The following is a 15941-nucleotide window of genomic DNA, read 5'->3' as shown; positions in this document are numbered from 1 at the left end:
ACGTACTTCAGTTGCAGTTTGTCCCCAGCCCTGGTTGGTCGTGCAGGTGGCAGCCACTCCATGTGTCCCTTCACGTCGATGTTTCTCTCTCTCCCTCTCCCTTCCTCTCTCTCCCTCCCACTCTATCTGTACAAAAAATGGAAAAATGTCCTCGGGTGAGGATAAAAAATATGGCCCTGGCTGATTTTGCTCAGCGGTTAGAGCATCGGCCTGCGGTCCAGAGAGACCCGGGTTCAGTTCCCGCTAGAGGCACGTACCTCGGTTGCAGTTTGTCCCCGGCCATGGTTGGTCATGCGGGTGGTAGCCACTCGATGTGTCCCTTTCACGTCGATGTTTCTCTCTCTCTCTCCCTCTCTATCTGAACAAAAAATGGAAAAAAATGTCCTCGGGTGAGGATAAAATATATATATATATATATGTTTATTGATTTTTTTTTTAGAGGGAGAGGGAGAAAGACAAACATCAACCAGTTGCCTCTTGGTGATCAAACCCACAACCAGGGCATGTGCCCTGACCAGGAATCAAACTAGCAACCTCTTGTGCATGGTTAACGCTCACTCACTGAACCACACCGGCTAGGCAAGTCAGTTTATTTTCTGTAATTTAGAATATATATACACATACATACACATACACACATAGTCCAAATACATATTATAAATAAATAAATAAATAAGTAAATATTTTGAATCCTCACCCAAGGATATTTTCTCATTGATTTTCAGTTGCAGTGGGAGGGAGGGAGAGAGACAAACATCAGTGTGAGAGACACATTGACTGGCCACCTCCCACACAAGTCCAGCCAGGGCCAGGGCGGGGGACTGAACCACAACCGAGGTACACGGCCTTGACCAGAATCAGACCCACAACTCTTTGGTCCATGGGCTGCCACTCTAACTGCTGAGCCGAATTGGCCAGGGTTGGACTATATTTTTGTGAATATCTTTTTAAAAAATGTTTTATTTGATTTTAGAGAGAGAGGGAAGGAGAGAGAGAGAGAGAGAGGGAGGGAGAGAGAGAGAGAAACATTGATAAGAAACATCAACGTCAATCATCTGCCTCCTACATGTTCCCTACTGGGGATCGAGCATGAAACCTGGGCATGTGCCATGACCAGAAATTGAACCGGCAACCTCCTTGTGCACAGGGCAATATTTAACCACTGAGCCACACCAGCTGGGTGTAATAATCTTTTAAAGAAAACTCTTCATCGCCCTGGCCAGTTTGGCTCAGCGGTTAGAGCGTCGGCCTGCGGTCTGGAGAGACCCGGGTTCGGTTCCCGCTAAGGGCACGTACTTCGGTTGCAGTTTGTCCCCGGCCCTGGTTGGTCATGCGGGTGGCAGCCACTCGATGTGTCCCTTCACGTCGATGTTTCTCTCTCTCTCTCCCTTCCTCTCTCTCCCTCCCACTCTATCTGTACAAAAAATGGAAAAATATCCTCAGGTGAGGATAAAAAAAGAAAAAGAAAACTCTTCATCTAGTTAAGAAGAAACTGATAGGATATTTATTGATAACAGATTTAATTATTATAGACAGCTATGCCAGATTTTAAAAGAGGTACGAGCCATCCTACTCTTCTCTAACAGAACAAAATACCCCTGAATACTTTCTGATGAAAGCTACCCACAGAATTTTTTTAATGTTTTTAAAATATGTATGTGTACAGTTTAACCATTTCAATTAAGAAAACAGATTTTGTATACAACAAAGAGACCATTAATAATTATAAATCTGAATTTGAACATAAAACTTGACTATCAAGTGTCAAACTTCTATAATATTGCACATTACTGCCATCTGGTGGTAGCATACTTTCAATTATAGTACATAAAGTCCTCAATGTCCATAGATTCTGCAATTTCAAGCAAAACAAAACATAACAAAACCCATTTTACCATAGGCTCATTGATATAAACAAGAGTTACATTTATACACTATAACAACAACAACAACAAAAAAACAGTATTAAATTCTTGCTATACCCCAGAACCAGAATCTTGGAAGTTGAAAAAGACCTAACACCTCATACAAGACCACTTGCACGTCTTCCATGAATAACCTGTTCGTGACAAACTTGACCGAAATAACTACTGCATGTGTTAACATATTTATACTTTTATTATTTCAGCTAAGTACCTCTTATCTTCCATACCTGATCAATGTTAGGATTACTTTTACCTTTTCATTTTAAAATTCTCCACAGAGCTCTAAAAATTAGCTTTAGTTCAGTACCTACATTTAACACACAAAGCAACAATATGCGAGGTTGCTGTTTCCCCGATACTACATATGAGGAAGGGGCTAATGCTTGAACACTCATTCAAAACCATCTTCCCCTCATCTGAATTCCCTATATAGAAAGTTAAGGGATGCACAGAGTCTAGGTTCCATTTTGTTCTTCTTCAGTACTCTGTTTATTCTTTCTGAAATACTGAATGTTCATAACTTAGCATTTAATTATATAATATTCCTTTGAGGAACTGATTCCTACCCATATATTTTTTTTCGATTACAGTTTACATTCAATATTATTGTTATTAGTTTCAGGTATACAGACAACCTAGTGGTTAGACAATGATATTCTTTACAAAGTGTTTCTCCACTATTTCCAGTACCCACCTGGCATCATACAGTTATTAAAATATTAATGACTATTTTCCCTGGGCTGTGACACTTTTGTAACTACCCATTTGTACTTCTCAATCCCTTCACCTTTTTCACCCAGTCCCCATCTCCCCTTCCTTCCCCTCTGGCAACCCTCAATCTGTTCTCTATGAGTCTATTTCTGTTTTGTTTGTTCATTTATATTGTTCTTTAGATTCCAAAATCATATGGCATTTGTCTTCCCCTGTCTGACTTATTTCACTTAGCATAATACCCACTAGGTCCATCCATACTGTTGCAAATGGTAAAATTTCATTCTTTTTTATGATTCCTATCCATATATATGCCTTTTCTAACCATTAAGATTATAAGCTGCTACCCAAGAGGTCATTTAAGTCTCAAGGTAATAGAGACATCTCTCTTTACTGAATACTACAGTACTTTAGGAGACACTGGCCTCTACTGAATTTGGCACTGTACCCTAAGACATACCTCTCTTTCAAGTCTGGTCCAATTAAGACATTTAAACTAGAAATATCAAGAGTTACCTATTAAAGTTGGACTCTAAGGATTCTACAAGTAACCTAGACTACTCAAGATGTTTCCAGCCAAGCAGCTCCAGAGTAGGCTGATACTTCAAACCTCAACTTTGCCTTACTTCTCACATACCAGAATTTTTTTTCAGTAAAAACGGTTTATGGAATAAAATATATATTTGAGTCTAATTATGAAACTGAGAACAATCTTCCAAGAGGCTAGAATTGAGCATTCTTAATTGGTAGAGAAAATAATTTTTCCTTTAATTTAGAAGATGCTACCTGGCTAGTACTTACTTGATCTGTTCAGCTGATCCTCCAGAAGTTGCATTTGTGATGGCCCAAGCTGCTTCTTTCCTTGTCCGAAACTCAGCAGTTTGTAATATACTAATGAGGGCTGGGAAAATGTTGGCATCTATCACAGTCTGAAATTTTAAAAAAAATTAAATTGAAAGGGAAATTATAAGATTTATAATGTACAACCACTATGTTTCACTTAAAATAAATATAAAATATTAAATGTCAACTTAATTGACAAATTAAAAAAAAAATTATAAAAATGCTCGTGATACACCCTGGCCAGTGTGGCTCAGTTGGTTGAGCGTTGTCCCATGCACCAAAAGGTCACCAGTTCAATTCCCAGTCACGGCACATGCCTGGGCTTACAGGCTCAATCCCCAGTAGGGGGCATGGCAAGAGGTAGCCAATCGATGTTTCTCTATCAGTTTCTCTCTCTCATCGGTGTTTCTCTCGCTCTCCCCCTCTCCCTTACTCTCTAAAATCAATAAAAACATATTTTTTTAAAAAGTGTTCATGATACTAATTATAACTTTTCTAGTTACACTAATGACATCCCTCCATGTTATAAAATTGGAAGGAGTTAAATCCTCATTATGCCTAACCTTTTGGCCATATTTTATATCAATAACACCCTCCCTGGAGTCTGTGACCCTATAGTTTTCCCTCTGAGTTTTTCTCTTCTGTTGTCTTTTCCTGTGCTACCCACAATACATTTAAAAAGTTCAATTCTCTGTTTCTTTGCTATTCTCATTTCTCTCATAGCATCCACCCTGACATATGTGTTGTAACTCTCCTTTCTCACTGGAGCCTCAGCCCAGGATGGCCAACAGTTTACTTCAGATCTGTTAAATGCCTCAAACACATCATCTACCCTCTAAATCAGTTTCTTTCCAAATCTCTCAAGTTCACAAAGGCTCATTTTGTATTTATTTATTCTAAATCCAATCACTAAATCTACATTTTCTTTTAAAAAAATTTTTCTTTATTTATTTGAGAGAGGAAGGAAGGAGAGAGAGATAGAAACATCAATGACAGAGAACACTGACTGGTCACCTCCTGCATGCTCCCTACTGGGGATTTGGCCCACAACCTGGGTGTGTGCCTTGACAGGGAATCGAACAGGTGACCTCTTGGTACGTGGGTCGATGCTCAACCACTGAGCCATACCGGCCGGGTCATCTTTTACATTTTCAATTTAAAATACTGAGTTCATCTTTTCCTTTCCTTCAGCATTGCCACCGTCCTATTCTAAGCCACCACCTCCCATCCAGATTACCAGAATAGCCTTTAGTTGGACAGAGTACTACTTTTACTCAATCCCTCTCATATTCTAACACTAAAGTAGTCTTCCTCAAATTACTTTCTTTGTGTTTCTTCTTAGCTCAAGAACCAAAAATGGGTTCATATCATTTCCTATACCAAGAAACTGAGGTCTGCCTAAGAGCCTGGTGGTAGCAGGCAATCAACTGCAGCTGAAATTCGTGTGGAAGCTACCAAATGCAACAGTTACCAATGTCAGTTCCTGACAGCATTCTGTTAGGGGATGACTGGCCCATGCTTTCCCAGTCAAGAATTTTTTCTATTGCACCAATGAAGAAAGCAAGCAAAATTTAGCGGAAAGACACTTCACCTTGGTTCTGTCATTTATTAGAGGTGCCCTCAAGCAAATCATTTTATTTCTCTGAGCCTCAGTTTCATCTATAAACGAAAATGTTGGATTAGATGACCTCTATGATTCCACTCAGCTCAAAGTCTCATAAATTGTTTTTTAACCTGTTGATCCAGCCTTTCTCATAGCCTATGCTGGACCATTTGGCCCACTGCTAATCTTCCACTTGGGGTGCTCTCCCACTGATATAAGGATAAAAGGAAAGGGCAGATAACTAGTTAGAGAAAACCAGGTCCCCAAAGGTTCATGAAAAATTGAAGCAATCCAATACATGAGTCCACTAGAAAATAGTTCACTTGGCAAGAGCAAAGGTAATCTCTGTTCAGCATAAAATCCAACAAAACACTGCAAGAGTACAACATTATTTCACTATCTTGGCAAATCATCACATATTAAAGGCAAAGGGAATAACCAAGGCCCAAGTATAAGTTCCAAAGACTTAACTTCTTTAAAGTAGGATTAAAAAATTAAAACGTAGACTGACCAAATAAGTCAACACTAGAAGTAAGTGGTCTCTGAACAACAATAATAAATATATTTTAAAGGCTGACAGAAAAAATATCTTACTTATCAATAAATATACAAAAAGAACAGGTACTATGAAATTACCTGGATCTGGGCCCTATTTCCTGCTGTGATATTAGATATTGTCCAACATGCTTCCTTTTTGATAGATTCCTTTGGGCTGCTCAGCAAAGGCAATAAACTCTGCAGAGCTGAGCAATTCAAAATTACCTAAAAGGAAAAGTTTGAAAATTTTACTTCTTGTATTGACCCAAACAAATATGTGTAAAACTTTAACTCAAAAACTTTATTTTAGGAAAAATAAAGGCAAAGAAGTACCTTACTGTCTCCCTCTTGGAATTTTAGAAACAAATAACTTTATATATGTAAAAAAGTATTCACTGCTAGTAAGAATTAGCTTCTAAGACCATCAAAGTTCATTGCATACATTCTCAACTACTAAAACCACACTTAGTAATACATAAAGATGTCTTAGTTATTTACCTTCCTATCCCTACAGCATATTAAAATGCCTTTAGATGGGTAATGTATCAAGTGGCCAGAAATTCAGAAGTGGTCTCGAATTTTTAAGTCCTCTGATAACCCTCTACCTGGTAGTCAATACATACTTAATGAAGCATAACAGGTACTTTATAAGATACAAAGATAAAAGAGTATGTCCCCAGCTACCAAATACTTATAAAGGTGAGGGAGATAACATATAAATACACATGAAGGAAATCCACTCTACCAAAAACTAAAATCATAAAGTTGTCATGACTAAATTAATAGGTGGTGGGCTCAAGAATCAATCACTGAACAACTGAATAGGTATGAAGTCCAAAAGCAAATGCAGGTATTTATAAAGAATTAAGTATACAATAAAATTAATTCTTTCCTCCTATAATAATTGGTGGTCTTATTTAATAGATGGTACTAGAATAAAGGGGTTAACTAGTTGAGAACATTTTTATTTATTTATTTTTATTCCTCACCTGAGGCTATTTTTCTATTATCATCAGACAGAGTAAGAGGGAGGGAGAGAGAGACAGACAGAGAGAAACATCAATGTGATAGAGCCACATTGACTGGTTGCCTCTCGCACGACCTGACCAGAGCTGGGGGCAAACCACAGCGAAGGGAAGTGCCCTTGATTGGAACTGAACCCACAACTCATTGGTCCGCAGGGTGATGTTCTAACCACTCAGCCGAACTGGCCAGGGTATTGAAAACATTTAAAAAAAAATGAGTTCTTAACCCCCATTTCAAAAATAAATTTGCAGCTGGTTTAAAGAGTAAATATAAAGGAGAAACCATAAAACAGAAGACAATATCAGTAAATAGCTGGTTTTGGAACAGTGACTTTCCAAGCATAAAAACAATGCAACAGATAAGAGGGTTGCTATCTTTAATATGGAAATTGGTAAGAGAAACTAAAATGTAAAAAAATATATTTTTCTTCTTTTACTGATTTGTTTTAGAGAGAGGTAGGGAGAGGGAGAGACAGAAACATCTATGAGAGAGAACATGGATCGGCTGCCTCCTACATGCCCCCCACTGAAGATTGGGCCCACAACCTGGGCATGTGCCCTGACCAGGAATCAAACCGGTGACCTCTTGGTGCACAGGTCGATGCTCAACCACTGAACCACACCGGCCAGGTGAAGCTATAATTTTAATAGAAAATTATCTTACAAGTAATGAAAGAAATTCAAATTAAAAGAAAGTCTTTTTTATTTTTTGCCTATTAAAATTTAATGTAGCTCAAAAAAAGAAAACTTTAATTGAACAGGTACAATTTTCCTAAATAATAGTATAAAAGATGTCACAAAGCAATTTTTAAAATGTCAAAACACGTGGTATAAAAATAAACACCTCAGAAGTCAAAGATAATACTTGGGGAGGAGTAGTCAGGATAAAACAAACTTCATAGGGAGTAGTGGAGCAGGCTGCTTTAAAACAGGTTAAGATTTCAAAAGCTAAGAAGAGAGCCCTGGCCGGTTTGGCTCAGCGTTTAGAGCGTCAGCCTGCGGTCCAGAGAGACCCGGGTTTGGTTCCCGCTAAGGGCATGTACCTTGGTTGCAGTTTGTCCCCGGCCCTGTTTGGGTCATGCGGGTGGCAGCCACTCGATGTGTCCCTTTCACATCGATGTCTCTCTCTTTCTCTTCCTCCCTCTCTATCTGAACAAAAAATGAAAAAATGTCCTCGGGTGAGGATAAAAAAAAAACAAAAACGAAAAAACAAAAGCAAAGAAGAGAAAGGAACCTGCAGATAGGTTCGAAATGAGAAAATGCTTTGACGGGCTACCACAAGTACCAAAATAAGAAAATAGACTAATGAGGCTATTGAGTAAGGGTTCTGTACCCCACAAATTAACAGTAGGCCAAAAAGAAGACTGAGATTAAAATCTTGAAGTACAAATTCCTTAAAGTCTTCCAAAGTTCTTTATCTCATAGACATTAAAGAAGCTTGTTTCCAAGAGGAAAATAAATAATGTGAGCAAAATTATTTTAGGAAAGGTTAAACTGTTATTAGGGAAAATAAACCAAGGGGGGTTAAGTGCTTAGGAGAGTAGGAAGATAAAGCAGGTGGGTACAGCAACAACCCTTGTGTGTGAAAAAAACAGGAACCAAAATAAGATAATAGGATTAAGATGTGGTGGCAATAAAAATCAACAAGACCTGGTGATTTACTATACAAAGTGTAAGAGATATGGAGACATCAAATATGACTGCAAAGTTTAAAGTACAGATGAATTAATTGCAATGGGAAAAATCAAGAGTTGGAACATGCTTTGTGGGGGAAGAAGATAAACTGTGAGAGACAAATATGAGACATGCAAGCAGAAATATCTAACAGGCTACTGGAGACATGGGACTGAAACTTGAGAAAAGTCAGAACTAGATGTATAGATTCAGAACTCCATTCAATAACTATTTTTTAAGTCTATACATTATGTCAGTAACTATTATACTACAGAGGCATAAAAGTAAACAAGATTGACAGATTCCCCTCTAGAAACTTAAAAAGCCAGTAATCAGACAGTTACAATACAGTGTGATAAGTGCTACGATGGATGAAACAAAAGATGGAGCACATAACTTATTAGAGTATCAGAGAAAACAGTGTTTTGTCATAACAAGACCTGAAGATGAAAAGACAGCATCAGGGTGTGGATACATGTGAGGTAGTGGTCAGAGCAGGAATGAGGGGTATAAATAGGTTCCATGCAGAGGGAAGAATGCATGTGTTAAAGCTCAGAGCTGAGTGAGGGTAGTCATAGCTAATTCAGGGAAAAAACCAAGAGCATGATGTCGGAAGGGGAACACAGAAACATTTTTAGAAATAGCAAATACAATGAAATGGTTTAAAAATACTCCCAGTTCTCTATAGAGACAACCAATATTACTAGTTTCCTATGTAGAGAAATTTTATGCAAACACAATCAAACATATAGTATATTGTTTTTTTCTCTTTTCCTCCTTGCCCCTTTTTACACACTATTCTGCCCTATTTTTTTTGTTAATTCAAACCTATATTTGTAGTTTCTAAAATGTTGATCCACAGACCACTTTCTTGTTACATATGTGTACCAACGAAAACAAAAGGCGAAGAGAATCACTGCCATCTCCCCCGCACCCCCCACACACAAAGGCTCTTTTCCTAACATTCTTTAAAAATATACATTGTACAGTCTTGGCGTGCATCACCAAAGGTGCTGATGTAATAAATACACTGCCTTAGTTATCCTCGCTGTTCAGTAAGGTCCACCAACTACCTGTTATAAGCCCTCTCCTTTTTGGATTTCTCCAGGGCTTTGTCCATATTTTTCTTGTTCTCCCTTTGACATTGGGACAATACTACTTGCTCTGTAATTTATGATTCAGTCCTACACAGGGGAAGTGGAACCATTCAATGGGGCACTCATCAATCATTTCTCCATAGGATAACTGACTGCAGACTTAAGTAAGTGGGCTCGTTTGGTTGGATGGGAAGGTCTACAGGGGATGCTTCCCTCTTTGCTTTGGCCTTGAAGCACTTCTTTCCTTGGAGGCCTCTGCTTTCTTCTCCTTAGGTGTTCCTGAGGTGATGTAACCATGGTCGTCATTAGCTGCATTCTCCCAATTCTCATTATTGTGCCGTGGTCCAGACCTCGTTATTGAGCTTTCTCTGCTTGTGTGATTTGTCTCGTTCTTAAACTTACCCTGGTTGCCTTTGCCACTGTGGCTAGAAAGGCGTCACTGCCCTCTTGGTGTGCCTCAAAAAGTTCCACGTGACTGTCCACCTGCCTTGTCCAGTTCTCCAACAGCTCCACCACTCAATTCACAGTCTGGTTCTTCTCGTCACCCAGCTCCTGACTCCAAATCACAGGACTCTCTAAATGCAGTGTAACACTCTCCTCTTCTGGGTGCTGACCATCTCCCATTTAAACTTCTCATAATACTCCTCTAGTTCCTTCAGTATTTGCTTCCCTTGTTCCTTGATGCAACTGGATCTGGGGCCAGGACAGGAGGCCTGAGCTGCATCTTGAGCAAGAGGCTTGGCTAACAACCATGCACCACGTCCCCTGCCCTGGGGCACTGCCATTGGTCCATGGTCCCCTTGATTTTCTTTATAAACAATATAACCTTGGAGAGCTTTTCCTATCAGTGCATATGAGTTTCTTCCTTCTGTTGCATAGCATTCCATTATTTTAAATGACCTTAAACATCATCCAAGGACAACAGAAGGCCATAAAAACATAATAAGCAAACGATTATACATGATCAAATTTGCTTTTTAGCCCTGGCCGGTTTGGCTCAGCGGTTAGAGCATCGGCCTGCGGTCCGGAGAGACCGGGGTTCAGTTCCCGCTAAGTGCACGTATTTCGGTTGCAGTTTGTCCCCGGCCCTGGTTGGTCGTGCGGGTGGCAGCCACTCGATGTGTCCCTTCACATCGATGTTTCTCTCTCTCTCTCCCTTCCTCTCTCTTCCTCCCACTCTATCTGTACAAAAAAATGGAAAAATATCCTCGGGTGAGGATAAAAAAAAAAAAAATTTGCTTTTTACAAGCATCCTTCTGGTAACATGGGACAGTACAAGAACTGTCTGAACTAAGCGCTACAAGGGATAAGTAGAGATGAGTAACAGACTTAGAGACTGATGAGAGCAGTGGAGAAGAATCAATCTGATGTCCAGATTTCTGTCTCAGGCAACTGTTAGTAATAGTCACTGAAACAGGGAACATAAATAAGCAGAGGTCAAAATATACAAAGGGAAATAATGAGTTCCCTAGTGGACAGAATAAATTTAAAGTAAATATTAGAGTCTGAAGACATCTCAGAGAACAAATCCAATCTTCCTTAATTTTAGAGATTAGAAAAGTAAAGACATTAAATATCTTGCTGAAAGCAAACAGTGGTTAAGAAAAAGCTAAGGTAAAGCTAAATCCCAATTCTCAATTCATGTGCACAGAGTGACGGCTGAATTTATAAAAAATATCAATAAGCCCTGGCTGGTCTGGCTCAGCGGTTAGAGAATTGGCTTGCGGTCCCGAGAGACCCAGGTTCAGTTCCCACTAAGGGCATGTACCTCGGATGCAGTTTGTCCCCGGCCCTGGTTGGGTCGTACGGGTAGCGACCACTTGATGTGTCCCTTTCACGTCAATGTTTCTCTCTCTCTTCCTCTCTCCCCCTCCCACTCTATCTGAACAAAAAAATGGAAAAATGTTCTCAGGTGAGGATAAAAAAAAAATCAATGAATGAGGCTGAAGGATGATCTCCTGGAGGATTCCCACAAAAAGGAAGAAACAGAAAAAGGACCTCACTAAAGAGAAATAGTCAATGAGGCAGGAGACTGAACATACTTCAACACCACAAAAGCCTAGAAAGATTAAATTTAAAGACAACAGCAATGTGTCAATGTTTCTGAGAGATCAAGAAGAAAAATGGCTAGGACGATCTGGATACAGAAGTTGAATGGAGTGACATCAGGAACTAGAAGGGAAGAATCCTCCTCATATAGGAGACTTACTAACCATACACAAAAAGGACAAAGCTATCAGAGATGATGAGATAAGGATGACAGAAACTGAGAAAAGATGCTACTGGAAGCTCCTGATGCCCATAAGAACCATTTCAGTAGGAGTTGTGGGAAATAAACAGGCGTAACCAAAAGATTAAATCAAATCATAGGGGAACCCAAAATTATTACAAATACCAGGTCAAACAGAGAGTAAAAGTAGTTGTCTAATTTTTAACCTTGATAAAAGCAAGTATCAATTCTCCCCAATAATATGGAATTCAACAGTATAACAGAAACTTAATCATGGGGCTGAATGTACTATTTTTGAAAGAAAAAAATAGTTGCCACTTACTCATACCTGTGTCTGAATATCATCCCCTGTGACAATGTTTCCCACAGCCCGCAAAGCAGGAGAAACCACTTTGTAATCATTATGCCTGCAATCATAAAAAGAAATGTTATATCCAACCATTCTCTTTTCCTTAGGGCTGAAATCCAAACTAAATAGCATGTGATAGGAAGGGTACCAATGATGGTTATTAAGGGAACCTTATCATGATGATAGAATGTTTGCTGTACCCTAGGAGAGCTGTGTCTCTCTCTACTTAGTATTTTTGGAGTAAAGGAACTATAAATCTTTCCTAATAATATTTCCCAGGTATTCCATCACCAAGATTCTAAGTTTTCTCTTTTGTTCTTTGTTACACTCATTTCCTCTTTACTTGGTCTCTATGGTTGCAGAGACAGCAAAGAGCAACAGTTAATATTTATACAACACTTTAAAAAATTATATAATTTTTAGCCCTGGCCGGTTTGGCTCAGCAGTTAGAGCGTCAACCTGTGGTCCAGAGAGACCTGGGTTCGGTTCCTGCTAAGGGCACGTACCTTGGTTGCAGTTTGTCCCTGGCCCTGGTTGGGTTGTGCGGGAGGCAGCCACTCGATGTGTCCCTTTCACATCAATGTTTCTCTCTCTTTCTCTCTCTTCTCTCTCACTCTATCTGAACAAAAAAAAAAAAAAGGAAAAAATGTCCTCGGGTAAGGATAAAAAATAAAAATAAATAAATAAAAATTTATATAATTTTTAGCCCTGGATGATTTGGGTCAGCAGTTGAGCATCAGCCCGCAGACCAGAGAATCCTGAGTTCGGTTCCTGCTAAAGGGCACATACCTCGGTTGCAGTTTGTCCCCGGCCCTGGTTGGAGTTCTGTGGTGGCAGCCACTCGGTGTATCTCTCTCACATCAATGTTTCCCTCTCTCTCTCTTCGTCCCTCCCGCTCCATCTGAAGATAAATGCAAAAATGTCCTCAGGTGACAATAAAAAAAAAAAATTATATAATTTTTAGAGTTGAAAACTGTCAACTTTAAAAAACATGAAAATAAGTACCACACTTTACATTTCAAATAGTGAACTGACTCTGCTAAATCACTCTTGACTTACTAGACCCAAAAACACAAAAAAACAACCACCAAAAGACCCCTCCACAAAACCCTTTATAATTTGAAGACAAATATTAAGTCTTTATTTCAGGCTAAATAAGTTAATATCCTTTAACTTTCCTTTGAAATCCTATTTTTCTCTCCCTTTGAAGAAGATTGATTACTCTTCTCAAAATGGTGACAGTTCCTTCACATTTAAAATCGAATGATTAAAAAGAAATGGTCAAGATAGTGGCTAAAGAGTACAAAGATTCCTTCCCAGATTTTAAATGCTGTACTTGTGACTCCTGGGGCATCAGACTGCCTTTAATTCACAATAGCATTACACTGCTGATCTGCACCCAGTCTGCATCCAGCTATAATCCCAGAGTTTTGCATTGTGTACATTATACTGATCCAATTCATTCCATGTGTCAATTTTGGGGCAGTGTCTCCTTGCATCTACTTTGTACGTACTTGAGTTAAATTTCATGTGGCTTGTAATTGTATATTATTTCCCCATTATCCTATCACTCTAATTTTTTTTAGTATTATCTAAAAATTTCATTAATAGTCTTTACTTACGTTGTCAGTAAATCTTCCATTCCATAAATCAAAGGCATTACAAAGATACAGCAAAATAAAATTCAAAGTATAACACCAGTCTAGAATAAGCCCTAAATCAGACAGAAAGATAAGGAATGACTATTTTCAGTGGCAATATGCTTTTTGCTTTCCAGTGATTGGTCTCAGGTCATTAAGCATGAGCTGGAATTACACAGATCAGTTTTTCCACTATTCCTGAAGGACTGCTAACAGCAGTAGATTGAGAGGTTCTTTTTTTTTTTTTAACCCTCACCTGAGGATATTTTTACATTTATCTTCAAATACGGTGGGGGGGGGGGAGACAGAGACATCAACATGAGAGACTCCCGAATGACCCCGACCAGGGCCAGGGACTGAACTGCAACCAAGGTACATGCCGTTGACTGGAATCAAATCCTCGACTCTTTGGTCCACAGGCCAATGCTCTAACTTCTGAGCCAAACTGGCCAGGACAAGAGATTCTTTTATAAGCCTCAAAACAAACAGACTTGCCATCAATATAAACAAGTACAAAAGACAGAAGCCCAAAGCACAATAAATCAATATAATGAATTAATATTTGAGTACAACTAAAAAAATTAATATAGGGACAAAAAAATCAGACACACGTTCTTAAAGATAACTTACATCAGCAGCTCCACAAGTCTTCTACACACCCCTGCATCAATGACTGCTTGAATTTTATCATTAGGTCCATCTGATAGATATGAGAGGGCCCAGCAGGCATCAGCCAGTACATCAGTGTCACTGACAAACAGCAACCAGGAAAGCACATTCAGACAGGGTGAAACCTGTAAAGGCAAGATGATATGATTATGAAATTCAATAGAATAAAAGCCAGAAGTGAGGTGAGAAACTCTAGAAAGCAACCAGGCACACACTTGTTGACTTCTGCAGTGATTAGATGGAGTAGTAAAAGTGGTCAAGTGGCATGTCCATCTTTGGGAATACTGTCAGTGGCCTTGTAGTTTACTTGGATGAGGTGGTAAATAATTAGAAAATAATTTCAGAGAGCAAAGTTTAACATAGACCAATTTGAAGAGATTCCTTGTCAAAACACTCACTGTAGACCAAAGAGGTAAAGGAAGTTTCACAAGTGCTAAAGTCAATTCTGTATAAATACTTTGTTATGAAAAAAAGCTATTTCTCACCCTGGCCGGTTTGGCTCAGCGGTTAGAGCGTCGGCCTGCGGACCGGAGAGACCCAGGTTCGGTTCCCGCTAAGGGCATGTACTTCAGTTGCAGTTTGTCCTCGGCCCTCGTTGGTCGTGCAGGTGGCAGCCACTCGATGTGTCCCTTTCACGTCAATGTCTCTCTCTCTCTCTCTCTCTCTCTCTCTCTCTCTCTCTCTCTTCCTGTCTCTCCCTCCCGCTCTATCTGTACAAAAAATGGAAAAATGTCCTCGGGTGAGGATTAAAAAAAAAAAAGCTATCTCTCTAGAAACAGATAATTTTTGATAAATTTTATTATCTCTTTCCTTTCATATTAATACTGGTTGCTACACTCTTCTAACTGTACTTCTCTGCCAATTTCCCACAAGTATAATCCTTACCTTTGCAAATTCTGGAGGTGGACTTTTTCCTCTACAGAGATTAGACAAAGCCCATACTGCATTCCGGGTCATGGTCAGGCGGTTTTGCTTTGAAAATAACCTATAAGTATGATGATAGAGTGGTAAACAATATAATAAACATTAATTCTCTGTTGGCATAATATAAATACTAAAACCATTTTCTCCAGAACAATAAACTTTAATTATAACCAAATAATTCAAAATTTGGGGACTGGAATAAGACAGGATGCCTGAAGAATTGATCTGAACAAGTCAGCATGAAACTGTCTAGAATTAAAAACCACAGTAGAAAATCCAAAATGATTTCCAAAGATGCACTGCTTTCTGAAGAACTTCCATATTTTTATTTAAAAAAATGAGAAACTTACAGCAAAAGAGGGGGAAGAATGTTGCAATCTAAGACATAGTCCCGGCACATGGTACTATCACCAGCAATGTTGCCAAGAGCCCAGACTGCCTGTGAAAAAATAATCAACGAAAAGGTTGTATAGTTAATTCTCTAATTATTTTTTAAAAAGTCAACAAGTCACAATAGTTCTTCACAAAATTATATAGTAATCAACATATTATACATGGACATTATTAATACTCCTAAGTTCACTCATCAAGGAGTCAGATGAAATAGTTGTGGGACTAGGGAAAGAAGATCAATAACATTATAAAGTGTACATGTGAACACTCATGGTAGAAAGAGCTTAGTAAAGAAAGGAAACAGTGCTCGTACATATTCTT

General features: G+C 38.9%; 1 protein-coding gene and 1 pseudogene across 2 annotated transcripts in view; both read right to left on the bottom strand.

The window, feature by feature from the left end:
• Positions 1-15941, bottom strand: part of KPNA1 (karyopherin subunit alpha 1) — an 82416-nt gene that overhangs the window by 13019 nt on the left and 53456 nt on the right. For both annotated transcript variants that reach the window (XM_036242591.1, XM_036242592.1), the window contains 6 exons: positions 15578-15666; positions 15189-15288; positions 14265-14428; positions 11974-12052; positions 5719-5844; positions 3438-3565 (listed from right to left, as the gene is read on the bottom strand). In XM_036242591.1, coding sequence (XP_036098484.1) covers positions 3438-3565; positions 5719-5844; positions 11974-12052; positions 14265-14428; positions 15189-15288; positions 15578-15666 — 686 coding nt within the window. The remainder of the gene's footprint in view (positions 1-3437; positions 3566-5718; positions 5845-11973; positions 12053-14264; positions 14429-15188; positions 15289-15577; positions 15667-15941) is intronic.
• On the bottom strand, positions 9388-10302 carry LOC118617561 (annotated as a pseudogene).

The sequence above is a fragment of the Molossus molossus genome, unplaced genomic scaffold (assembly GCF_014108415.1).
Source record: "Molossus molossus isolate mMolMol1 unplaced genomic scaffold, mMolMol1.p scaffold_m16_p_5, whole genome shotgun sequence".
Classification (NCBI taxonomy): Eukaryota; Metazoa; Chordata; class Mammalia; order Chiroptera; family Molossidae; genus Molossus; species Molossus molossus.
Note: the sequence above shows the minus strand (reverse complement) of the source record. Positions and strands in the feature narration are given on the sequence as shown.